The sequence below is a fragment of the Paramisgurnus dabryanus genome, chromosome 6 (genome assembly GCF_030506205.2).
Source record: "Paramisgurnus dabryanus chromosome 6, PD_genome_1.1, whole genome shotgun sequence".
NCBI lineage: Eukaryota > Metazoa > Chordata > Actinopteri > Cypriniformes > Cobitidae > Paramisgurnus > Paramisgurnus dabryanus.
The window spans coordinates 13914659-13927909 of record NC_133342.1 but is presented as its reverse complement, the minus strand read 5'-3'; the positions used below and the strand labels follow the sequence as shown (position 1 = coordinate 13927909).

The 13251-nt window shown below is 37.4% G+C and overlaps 1 protein-coding gene across 1 annotated transcript in view; it reads left to right on the top strand.

Moving 5' to 3' along the window:
* The window catches only part of clstn2a (calsyntenin 2a), a 316111-nt gene that overhangs the window by 281161 nt on the left and 21699 nt on the right, over positions 1-13251 (top strand). The window contains exons 9-11 of the mRNA XM_065267246.2: positions 3436-3598; positions 7710-7876; positions 8324-8472. Of these exons, the coding sequence (XP_065123318.1) occupies positions 3436-3598; positions 7710-7876; positions 8324-8472 (479 nt within the window). The remainder of the gene's footprint in view (positions 1-3435; positions 3599-7709; positions 7877-8323; positions 8473-13251) is intronic.

Sequence of the window (13251 nt, the reverse complement as noted above, 5' to 3'; positions counted from 1 at the left end):
CAGAAGGGGATCTTGTTATAATAAAACCGCCCCTTAATCTGCACTATCCAAATACAGCAGAAAGAGAAAAAAAATAATTGACAGCACAATTGAGTTTCAATTTCAACAAACCACTATTATTGTGATTAGTGTTTGCATTTCATTTCATTCTTATTGCATTTCATTAACTCATTCCCCGCCAGCCATTTTTTTAAAAGTTGCCCGCCAGCATTTTTTATGATTTTCACAAAAAGCTTTCCAGAAAAATGTTCTTCTAAAAATATACAAACATACAAATATATCAAATGAAAGAACAGACCCTCTGCTCTCAAACAAACAATAAACAAACAAACAAACAAAAGGGTGAAAAAGTTTCATCCTATTTATATTTTTTATCTGCTTATTAACTCTTAAATATGGGTCTTTTTCTTTAAAAATAATGATTTTAAGCAAAAAGCTGAAATAATTGCATTGTTGTGAAGAAATTTTGTCAGAGATCAGATTCAGAATGATTATCGAATCATACATAGAGTTTAAAATTAGTAAATAATGTTTTGGCTTCAGTTTTTTATAATAAAGTGTGCCATCTAGTAGATAATTGCTGTATTGCAGATAAATATAAAAATTATTCAGAAACACATTTTTAATGCAAATGTTTTCTTTTAATTGAGGAGATAACTCGTCAATGGCAGAGAAAGAGTTAAAGGACACACCCAAAACAGCACATTTTTGCTTACACCTACAAAGTTGCAATTTTTAACAAAAATGTATTTTACATCTTAAAAAAAGCATTGTGAAATGTCCCCTTTATTTTTTTAATTCCTAAAATGAAAAACTGTATTTACCTATGGATTCATAATAATTATGTACATGATAGTGAGATATTGTGAGCCAAAAATACTATTCTTTCCTGCATGCAAAAGTCCGTTGAAAAAGAAGCAAATCTCAACATACTGTAACACTGCCAAGTGACTAGCCCAGTCTCACGAAATTTCGTTATATAGTGACTTAATTTTTTTATTCTTTTTTTGTGATATTATTACGAATTTCCGCGTTTTTTGTGATCGTATAACGAATTCCTGTTTTCGTGTGATTATCACGTATTTGTTACTCAACTGATTTTTCCTATTTTCTTACCATTGTCGCTTCAGTTTAGGGTTAGATTTACATAAAATGACATCCCTACCCAAACCCAACTCTAACCCTAACGCCAGGCGACATATAAAAAAATAAATCAGAAAAAATAGTATAAACCAATATATAAAGTGACATTCTAATGCAAGCACCAAATCTAACCCTAAACCGAAGCGACAATGGTTTAAAAATAGGAAAAATCAGTTGAGTAGCAAATACGTGATAATCACATGAAAACAGGAATTCGTTATACGATCACGAAAAACGCCTGTTACAGGCTCAAACATATAGGGCCCTATTTTAACGATCTGAAACGCAAGTGCGAAGCGCAATGCACAAGTGACTTTGTGGGCGGATCTTGGGCGCTGTTGCTATTTTCCCGGCGGGAGAAATAATTCTTGCGCCAGGCGCAAATCAATAAGGGGTTGGTCTGAAGTAGGTTCATTATTCATAGGTGTGGTTTGGGCGTAACGTCAAATAAACCAATCAGAACGCTATCCAACATTCCCTTTAAACGCAAGGGCGCAAGTTCCATGGCAGGTTGCTATTATTATGACGGATTTACCAGGCGCACGCCAGGAGCGGTTCACAGCCGAGGAGACCGACGTTCTTGTAAGAGCAGTCAAAGACAGAGAAGTTGTTTTGTATAGGGATAGGAGAAACTCGCCCAAATCAGCGTAGGTTAAACAGGCTTGAGAGGAAATAGCCACAATTGTCTCATCAGCTGGCATCCCCAGGACGTTGCGCCTGAAGCGCTACAATGATGTCAGGAGACGGGGGAATCCAAAGCTTGCCAGCATAAATCGGGCATGCCGTGTAACGGGAGGTGGATCTGCCTCTACACAGATCTGCGTCCACCCTCACCGCTGAAAGGGTTTGTGGGCTTTGAAATCAGACCCAAGAAACGCAAGCAAAGTCCAACCCCAAAGAACACTTACAAATTAAGTTCATATACATTAAGGTTTCTAATGAAAACATTTTAATTATTATTTACATAAAATAAACGTAATACAGCCACACAACAAACTTATGAAAATATTTTAATCGTCATTTGCATGAGAATTTTTTAACGCAGCCACACAATAAATAAAAACTATCACCACAATGCTCACCACTATGATTCCCCTTATCTCATGTGTTAATATTTTTTATTGTAACAATTTATGATTTGCAAAAATAGCTGTTGCATCTGTGTAGATTAGATAAGCAAATTGTGTGCGCGTTTTGCACGCTATACATTATGATCAAGCAACCACGCGCCACTGACTTTAGACTAGTTTTTTTTTGTCAGTGGCGCAATTGTTTTTTGAAACTGCAAAATAGCATCAGGGATGGTTTGCGCCGGAACACGCCTTCTTTTTTTGCGCTGAACCGCCCAGGGAGCGCAAGTTGATTCCCTAGTTTTCCGACGTGCGTCTGTGGAGGGAAAAACCCGCTGTGCGCCGGTGCAAAATACGAATGATACATGCGTCACTGACAAAGTCAATTGCGCTGGGTGCAAGATAGGGCACATAAACTATTTTTACTTTGTGAGCTACTGACATGACCCAATCAGAGCAGAGCTCAACATTATTATTCATGACCCTTCCAAATTAGGTAAAACAGTGCATTTCATTCTACGGACAAATCCTAGGGTTATAAGTGGACATGTAAAACTGTTTCTGGATCATTTCTGCACATAATAAAGTCACATACCTTCTATGTAGATATCAGAGAACCATATAACATATTGTATCAATGCATTCTTTTGCACCTTTAATGATGTTTAGAGAAGAAATTTTGGGGAAAATATACTAATTTTATACTAATAAACAAAAACAATGCAACCAAAAAATCTGAAACAGACTTTATACTCGGATAGCATACATATGTTATAATGGGTCATGAAATAACTTTATATTAAATAAAAAAAAAATATTTTACTGAAAAATCCTGGGTCTTGTGTATGTACAAATTTGTTTGCATAAGCAAATCATGATTCGCCAAAAACGTTAATTTTTTTTAAATGTATGAAAAAATGCACAAACAACTTAAACCACACATACGAAATTTTCACGTATGCTATAATAACATACTATAAATATGATAAATTACTGTATATCGTCAATATGCAATATTTCTGTATTACAGTATTTGTACACATACAGAAACCAATTTAGACACAGAGGTCCAAAACGCAAACATGCTTTTCATGAGTTCAAATGTGTGTTTAAATTCAAATGATTTAAAGACCAAAATGAGACCTGTTTTGATGCATATCTTTTGCTACTTGTCATAAGGAAAACAAATAAAGGCTATAACTACACATGTTCTTGTTTCTAGATCTGTGACAAAGAATGGCATTACTACGTCATCAACGTGGAGTTTCCTGCGGTGACGCTCTTTGTAGATGGAGTGACGTACGAACCCTACCTTGTAACAGACGACTGGCCCATCCACCCCTCTGAAATTGACGTTCAGCTTACCGTAGGAGCCTGCTGGCAAGGTGAGACCATGGACAAGCTATTGTTGTCATTATGCCTTATAAATGAAATGGATTGATAAAATTAAATATTAGTATAATAGTGGTTTTGGCAGCGCAGGCACAGGAGGGATGAATCAGCATCTACAGATTTTGAGCAGCAGTCAGATGGGTGTCTCAGTTTTAAGAGAGGGTTGGACTAGAAGACATCTACATTATTGATATGACAGCGAGAGCACAGCAGCGGTGGTTCGAATACCAAGAGAGCGGCGATGTGTTTGGCCCCAGGCTGCCTGATTCCTCATTTAATCAAAGAGACTCGGGCGTGAAAACATCAAAAAGAAACACGGCCTGTCAATTTCATCCTTTTGAAATAGAGCTAATGACCGCATTTGAATGGAGAGACTGTCCTTAACATCGCTTTCATGAGCTAAATAATTAAAAAAGGTAGTGAGAGAATGGAGACTCGGCTAAATTGCATAGCGGTCGCAGGCAGCCGGGTCCTAAATTCCGATTCCTCCACACCCTTTAGATTTCTTTTCATCTGTGCTGATTGGGGATTATTTTCTCTTTTCCTCTCGCTTGAAATCACCATTTTCAGAAGCAGGACCGAGTGCGGATTAAAAGCCCCTGAATGGAGGACAAGTTCACTCGCTATTACATCCCGATGAAACTCGTCTAAGCTTCACTAAACCGCAACTGATAACTTTTCGAGCTATTAGTGGGTGAGATTGCCTCTAGCACTCCCTCCTTTCTCGCTGTGCGCAATCAACAACGTAATGACAAGAGCTTATAATGGAAACCGCAGACGGTATTTGTTCGGACCAAATTGAGATCCTTGTCTTTTTCTGAGGTAGACAGGGGGTTTGGTGGCGATTGTCTTCACGGCAGGATTTTTTGTTGATGTGTCAGGTGTAAAATGTTATTAATTAATGGCGAGTCTTTTTATTCACATAGCCAGGGGCGTTTTATTTTATTGGACCATTTTATTGCTGCACATGCCCCAGTGTAAATCTGCTGTGCCCCAGTGTAAATATCAAGTTAAAATTTTTACAATTCATTTTTATTGATAGTGTATTCATTTACATTAAAGGCGGGGTGCATGATTTTTAAAAAAACACTTTGGAAAAGGGAGTCGAGCCGAGTACCAAAACACACTTGTTGCCAATCAGCAGTAAGTGGCGTGTCTACAAACCGACATCATTGCCTGGGTTGTATTTGTGTGGGGCGGGTCTATCAAAAGAAGGTCTATTGGGGTAGGGGCGTGTTTGTTTAGGTGATTTCAAATATCAACAATTGGCTTTCAGAGATCATGCACCCTGCCTTTAATAATTGCGGCACAAAAATACCAAATCTGTATGCATTGCAACACCTGCAGTTTTAAAAAAGTGCTCTTTAAATAAAGTTTGATTTGATTTACAAAACACTTTAAAGGCGGAGTGCACAATGTTTGAAAAACCCTTTGTACCAATCAGCAGTAAGGAGAATGTCTACTAACCGACATCCTTGCCGGGGTTGCGTATGTGTGGGACGGGTCTATCAAAAGAAGGTCCAGATTCTATTGGGGTTGGGGCGTGTTTGTTAGGTGATTTCAAATATCAACATTGTACCTGCGCGTTTGTGTTGCCAGTGTTTTTACAGAGGTTTAAAGATTACAATTTTTTGTTAATTAATTGTTGGTATGTGAGTTGGATAGTTTTTAATGACCATTGTTGCTGAGACAACAGATTTGTGTTCTGTATTGTCTTTGATTGTGTTTGATAACAATTAATCTGTCTTTCAGATATGAAATTAATATTTAACCCTCAATAGATCCTTAAAAAAGTGTTCCTAAGGCCAAAAATTTACACCTTCCCAAAAACTGCTTTAAAAATATCATACATCAATATTTTTTTCATTTTAAACGATTCAATCTTTTAGAACTACTTCTGAAAGAAACATGCATATCAAATATGAATTAAATTTGTGGAAATGTTTACCCTTTATATGCCAGTTTATTTAAATTAACCCTTGTTAAATATTTGGATATGTTGAATATGCCCCCTGCCCCACTCACCCCGACATCACCTTTACCACTCACACTTTTTTACACACACCATTTTTAAATGTTTATCTTTTCAGTAGCAATGAGGCGCGAAAAAAACAGGAAAATTGATTTTGATGAATGCATGAAATGGTAAAAAGTAGCGTATAAAAAACTAAACTTGACGGCTAGTAGTTCAAAATTATATACTGACATAAAGGTATGTATTAGTTTATGTTAAGATAAATGGGAGGATCAAAAATGGTTGTTATAATGGTTTTCAATTGGGCATTTTTTGTCCCCAGGATCACATGTGTCGATTTTTGCGTAGTTTAGCCTTTTTAAGCTAATTTTAAAAAATGAAACCAAAATTCTAAAATGTATCAAAAATGGTTAACCTCTGCCAATTTTGGGCAATATTCAATCATCACAGTCAAGATGGTTTAAAAATCAAAGTGGCACAAAATGTCCCTAGGATCTCTTAAAGGACAAGTTTGGTATTTTACACTTAAAGCCCTGTTTTCAGATTGTTTATGATGAAATAGAACGGTTTTGACTGAAATTAGATGTGCTGTGAGGTACGGTATTACTCTGCGCCGGGAACATTGTTTGTATTCTTACAATTGGCAAAGGCGGATTATCGCCACCAACTGGGCTGGAGTGTCTATTATTCAAGCTCTTAATGGAAGAATGTACGGGTGTGAGGCGTTTAGAAAAATAGGTCCACAAGTTAACAACAAATGCTAAAATACCTGTTGGAAAGCATCTTTTGCAGCGATTTTTGTGTGAGCATATCAGTGAACACCCCTGACCACACGGTGAGTTTCACGTCTTTGTAAACAAAAGTTTAATGCATTTTAGGAAGGATTGTTCCAGTGCACCTATACACCCATTGTAGAGGTGGGAGGTGAAACAACAAACACCCAAAAATTCTCGGGGCAGCCGCATATGTCGAAATTTCAGTCAAAACCGTTCTATTTCATCATAAACAATCTGAAAACAGGGCTTTAAGTCTAAAATACCGAACTTGTCCTTTAAGGATTAATTCATTTTTTTAGGACACTATATATAGGTGAATTGGAGATACCAAATGTCCCCTCCCCAACATGTGTATGGATTAACTTGAATATCGCGATGAATATAGCCATAGATGCTGGAAAAGCATAAAGAAGAAAGAAAGTATGCTACATAAACAGTTAGCAGTGAATATGTGGCTGGTAAACTTAGTGTTTAAAATGGATACATGTTTACTTTTACTAGACTTGTTGCAGTGAATGGATTGTGGGTTAAGCAAGCACTGTGCTGCACACTTTTAAGAAAAAGTGTTAGAAAGAGTAATGTGGGGCACGTGCCCCCGTACAGCTTTATGTCTAGCAACACCCCTGGCATATTAAGTAAAAAACAAAAATAACAAACTTGCCCTGTAATAAGTGTGTATGATAGGTGAGAAATAAAGGTCATTACGGCTCTCCTGCCTGTTAGTTGCAACGTTACTGTTTTTAGTTATAATGAGAGATCGGACTTGTTTTTTTCCGCGGAGCTCAGGCTGTTTTCTGCTTGTTATTATGGTCTGTCACTTCGTCACAGATCGATACAAATAGATGTGGCGTTGGCAGCTCTCATATCCCGTGTGAGCGCTACCGACTCATTAAAATGTTTGTCCTTTAGGGGGAGCACGAACGAGAATGCAAATGTTGCACCGCTGTTTCATCTGTGGAGTAAATTTTAATTGATAACATCTGTCAACTAAATAATTTAAAATCATATGCAATTAAGTCTTGGAAGCGCAGGCCTTCATTGTGAGGATTTAGGAGCGACAGTGCTGGCTGCATCTGGAGCTATTAGACTCACCAAATCTGCCAGCTTGGATAAGAGAGGAAAGCAGCATGTTTTGAAGGGGACATGCCATGTTTTCTCTTCCTGCCTCAATCTTATGTTTTTTGCATAAAGGTACCCATAAAGCAGACATGGTGATGATGGATGACTTGTTATATATATATAAAAATATCTGTACTATTTCCTCTCCCGTTCTTTCATTTTGCTTTTGTATTTATTATGAGCAATGACTGTGTGTGTATGTTTTTGACTGTTCGTCTGTCTCTTTGCTTATAGGAGGAGAGGTGACCACTCCACGTTTTACACAGTATTTTCGTGGTAGCCTTTCAGGATTGACTATCCGACCTGGAAAGATTGCAACCCAGAAGGTGATCTCCTGCTTACAGGCCTGCAAGGAGGGTCTGGACATCAGCTCTCTTGAAAGTCTAGGCAAAGGCATTAAGGTACAAGCACACAATCATATGTGGTCAAGGTCAGAAATGACACTTTTTGCCACACCAGTAAGATATCTGCTGGGGGATTGAGAAATGTATAGGTCATATAGTTTTTCTTTGATCTGCTTTAAAATAGTTTTTTTTATATAATTTGTCTTTAGGATTATTAAGCTTTTCTTATATTTGCAGCAAATAGCGCAGGTCATTGTGTGGCACACATTCACAAATATGTGCAAAGTCTTTCAATGGAAAGAAAATAGACAGCTGCCTATTCTAGTCCATTTATCTTTGTAAAATCCTTTGAATTGATTCGAGAATCCTTTGACATTAGTCAATCCACAGCCACATATTCATTTATATGTAAATGTGTTGATCTGTTCGCTCGCTCCTTCTCTTTTGCGCATTTCTCACGATTATGAAAATGACTCTCACTCGCGCTCTCTTTATCCATTTCAGTTCCACTTCAACCCAGCTCAGTCCGTGCTGGTAATGGAAGCGGATGACTTGGAGAACATCAACACCGCCATGACCAAAGTTTCCTACATCAACTCTCGGCAGTTTCCCACCCCGGGTCTGCGTAAACTCCACATAACCACCACAGTTCAGTGAGTACTGGTAAACTTCATTAATATCACAGCATAAAGGGTCCATCAAAATGGCCTGCAGGGTGATTCCTCAAAAGCAGTTGCATTAGCAGTGCAAAAAAGGTTGTGGGTTCGATTCTCAGAGAAACACACATATTGATGAATTGTATGCTTTCAATGCTTTATATGTTGCTGCCATATGCATAAATAGAAATAGCAAAATATAGAATGAGTTAAATAATTAATTAATTAATTAATTTGCTTGTTTATTGCTTAATCGATCAGCTTGGTCATCTACATTTTCTGGATTAGATTCAGGCTCGAATAGATAAAATAGTAACGACAATATTACTTAGTGTAAGTATTGCATTGGGAGCTGATATTCCAAATATGGAAAGGAGCGTAACATTTCAGTCACATGCTTAAAGGAATATTCCATTTTCTTAAAAGAAAAATCCAGATAATTTACTCACCACCATGTCATCCAAAATGTTGATGTCTTTCATTGTTCAGTCGAGAAGAAATTATGTTTTTTGAGGAAAACATTGCAGGATTTTTCTCATTTTAATGAACTTTAATAGAGCCCAACATTTAATACTTAACTCAACACATAACAGTTTTTTTCAACGGAGTTTCAAAGGACTATAAACGATCCCAAACGAGGCATAAGGGTCTTATCTAGCAAAACAATTGTCATTTTTGACAAGAAAAATAAAAAATATGCTCTTTTAAACCACAACTTTTCGTCTAGGTCAGGTCCAGCGTGACCTAACGTTAATGCGTAGTGACGTAGGGAGGTCATGTGTTACATTTATAAAACGCACATTTGCGGACCATTGTAAACAATAAACTGACACAAAGACATTAATTAGTATCATTCAACATACAACAACATCGGAACGGTCCTCTTTCAACACACTTGTAAACACTGGGGCGGAGTTTCGCGTTCGTCCTCTGTGACCTCTTGATGTCATGACGTATTGCGTGGGGTCACGCTGGCGCATCACGACCGGATCTAGATGAGAAATTGTGGTTTAAAAGTGCATATTTTTTATTTTTCTTGTCAAAAATGACAATCTTTTCGCTAGATAAGACTCTTATGCCTCGTTTGGGATTGTTTATAGTCCTTTGAAACTCCGTTGAAAAAAACTGTTAAGTGTTGAGTTAAGTATTAAATGTTGGGCTCTATTAAAGTCCATTAAAATGAGAAAAATCCTGCAATGTTTTCCTCAAAAAACATAATTTCTTCTCGACTGAACAAAGACAGACAACAACATTTTGGATGACATGGTGGTGAGTAAATTATCTGGATTTTTCTTTTAAGAAAATTGACTATTCCTTCAAGGTATTCAGCCAATCACAAGGCACTGGATAACTGGCCAATCAGAGCACACTGCGCTTTTTTAGAACGATGAGCTTTGTACAAATCGACACATTTCAGAAAGGCAGGGCATAGAGGAGCAGCAATAATGTATGGTATGTGGAAAATAATGTGTTTTTTAACCATAAACCGTCGAAAAAACATTGCATTACACCAAATACACTTTCTTTTTAGCATTGTCATACAGCTCTTTCAAAATATTTCATCAGGTATCAGGCTGCTTCAACTGATCAATACTACAAAACAGAGGTATGAGCCGGGGGGTTACCTAGATTCAAACATCTGTCCTACAATGCTTGCCCAGTCTGAAGTATCAATAATCTGTCTCAACCCATAACTCATTCCCACAACTAACAAAAGAAATGAGATGCTGGGGGTTCCCAAAAGTTGCTTTACCAAATACTTGCGTTACACGATTAATCGAAAAAATAATCACGATCTCGATTCATACATAAATGCAATCTTCTTTCTAAATGACGACGATTCATTTGCATAAACAGTATTTTCCTGTATTCAGATGCTGCATTCACGTGTTCACGTATTTACATTACAACAATCCAAGATGCTATGTCAGTCAAACTTGCTTACACTCACACAGTGTAAAACCAAACTCTGTTCATTCACCAATCAGACCTGATCGTTTTTCCTCTGTCTTCCTCATTTGCGGCGGTCCACTGTCACCCGTGTGACGCTTAACAAGGTGGCAGATCTAAACACATAGTCGGTTTACTTGGTGGATTTGGAGCAGCAATTTTCACAAGAAAGAGAGAAAAAACAAGCACCATTGCCTAAAATCCTGGTGGGGATGGAGAGAGTGATGATGCAACAATATTGGTTTCGAAAAAAGGCAATTAAATACCTCTGGACATTTCTCATTTGGAAGGCTGCAGCCTCTGGAGGTCGCATATGCAGACTGCATATGTCACAAAGCCTGGTTTATTTAAGTTAACTAAACATTACATTTGCAAATCATAAACATATTAGAACAATTTCCGATTAACTTTGAATAAAAGTCAACCTCATAATTGTTAATATTCTGAAATAAGCAAGTCTTGATTTCATATGCAGCTTAGAAACGTGACCTCGGGAGGCTGCAGCCTTCGGATTGAGAAACATCCTCTGTATCATCGTTTAGTTTTTTAAAGGTTTCGTGTTTTTAAAGTTTTAAGCTTGGCCAGTTTGAGTTTACAAAAAGCATAGGTGAAATGTATTTTAAATCTTTTTATTTATTAATGTCAACATTCTATTGTTGGGCCCTATTTTAATCATGTAAGCGCATGGTCTAAAGCGCACGGCGCACAGTCTAAACGGGCATGTCCGAATCCACTTTTGCTAATTTAACAACTGGAAAATGGTATTTGGCAGATTTTTTTGCTTTTGCTTGTTTTATGCACAAAATCACTTAAATTTGATATTTTTGGTCTAAAAACTAGACTTCTTTTCTTGGGTCGTTTTGCTCATCAAGAAAAAGCATCTTCATTTAAGAATTTCTTGATATTTTTACTAAAAACAAGACAAAAATACTAAGAAAATTTACAGCTTTCTTGAAAATAATTTTTTGCAGTGTACACTACTCATGTTAAATTAAAATAATAAACCAATGAAGTGAACTGATCACAATGTGGTACTGACCATTTTGTATTGTGTGTGTTTAAACTTTGCATTATCCCTTCCATTCCACATTAACAATGAAATCAGCTTAAAGTGTGTGTTGCAGGTTCTTTTTTTTTACGAATTTGTGCAACTTGCTTGTGTGTAATAACCATTTAAAGTGTTATCCATTGTATTTTATGTTGTTGGGTATCACAAAACCCGAAAAAGTATGAAAAAGTACAGCGGTTTGCAATGATTCTCCTTTCCCCCACAACGCACTGTATGACGTCACGCTGGGGAGAGAATTTACCAAAGCCACATTGAGAGCATTGAGAATGACTATAGAAAGACGAGTAAAGTACAGTTCTGATAGCGCAGATTATAGATAGATAGATAGATAGATAGATAGATAGATAGATAGATAGATAGATAGATAGATAGATAGATAGACAGACAGACAGACAGACAGACAGACAGACAGACAGACAGACAGACAGACAGACAGATAGACAGACAGACAGACAGATGGATAGGCTAGTATAGAGAGATAGGCAGACAGCCAGATAGCATAACGTTAGCATATCTTCGTGTAGAAAGTAAACAAACAATTAACATACTCGTGCATGCTGGCTTGAGGGGGTCCATGATCCTGCCTGAAATGGGTGTAACTTTATGCGATCTTCAGCACAAACGGTTTTGGCAGCATGTCTCTAATCCAGGAAGGTGAGTGAGCCACTTCACATCTGTTCGCGGGGACCAGCGACCCAAACGCACTCGCTTTCTTACAGCCAGTAGCGGAATGGCAATCGAGAGAGTCGGGACTTTCCCGGTGGGTCGATCTGATAATAGTTATACGTTTCGAGTTAACAACACCGTCTGGCGGCGTGATGTGCGCCGGTTCCCGCAGCCCGCTGGTCAAAGTGCAGCCTCTCTGCTCAACAAAGTATATGAAAGTGCTCAACCTGTTCGGCAGGTCCAAACATGTACAGGATTTATAAAAATACGGTGATCAATGAGCGGTTCCTCCTCAAATGGCATAGTCTGTCGTGATGTAAAAAGCCGCCGAACGCCTGTTTATTACAGTATGTATGCGGTCCGAGTGTGCTGCAGCTGCTGACTGCTGCGTATAAAATGATTGTGTGATTCGTTATAATCGCATAAACAATATAACAAAGCATCATTTTATTTCACAAAACAATATATTTGAGATATTATTGTATAGACTAGTAAGTGTGGATTAAGGATGTTTAAAAATCTCTAGCCTGGTGGTCAGGACATGAATGGATCAAATCAGCAGATTTGCGAAGTTTTATTTATCTCCAAAGATATCATAAATAATAATTAGCATGGTATCTTTGCAGTATAACACATTATATATTTCCTACGATGTATATATGATTTCCAAATTGTATACGCAAGTATTAAACAGCAATAAATGTCTCATCTATCTCTATGGCTCTGGCTGAGGCTTTCTCCACTTCTCCCCAGCGTGACGTCATCGCAGAATTGCGTAAAAAAACCGTTAATACCAAAAACGTAAAAAAAGTGTTCTTTAAGACCATTTTTGAGACATTTTAAAAATTATACACATATCTTGAGTGATTTATGTACCCATTAATCGACAGTGGTGGTTAACCTGCAAAACGCCCTTTAAGTAGTAACTAAGAGTCTTAGACGTAACTTTAATGATACTTAAATGTCTTAATGTCATATTGGTGCGTTGTAAAAAGAAAAAAAGTGATTTACAGAAATGAATTGAATTAGTAAGGTTTTTTCTTTTTTTATAATTTTTTTGTAATCCCGTTACATGTAATCCGTTAGTCCCC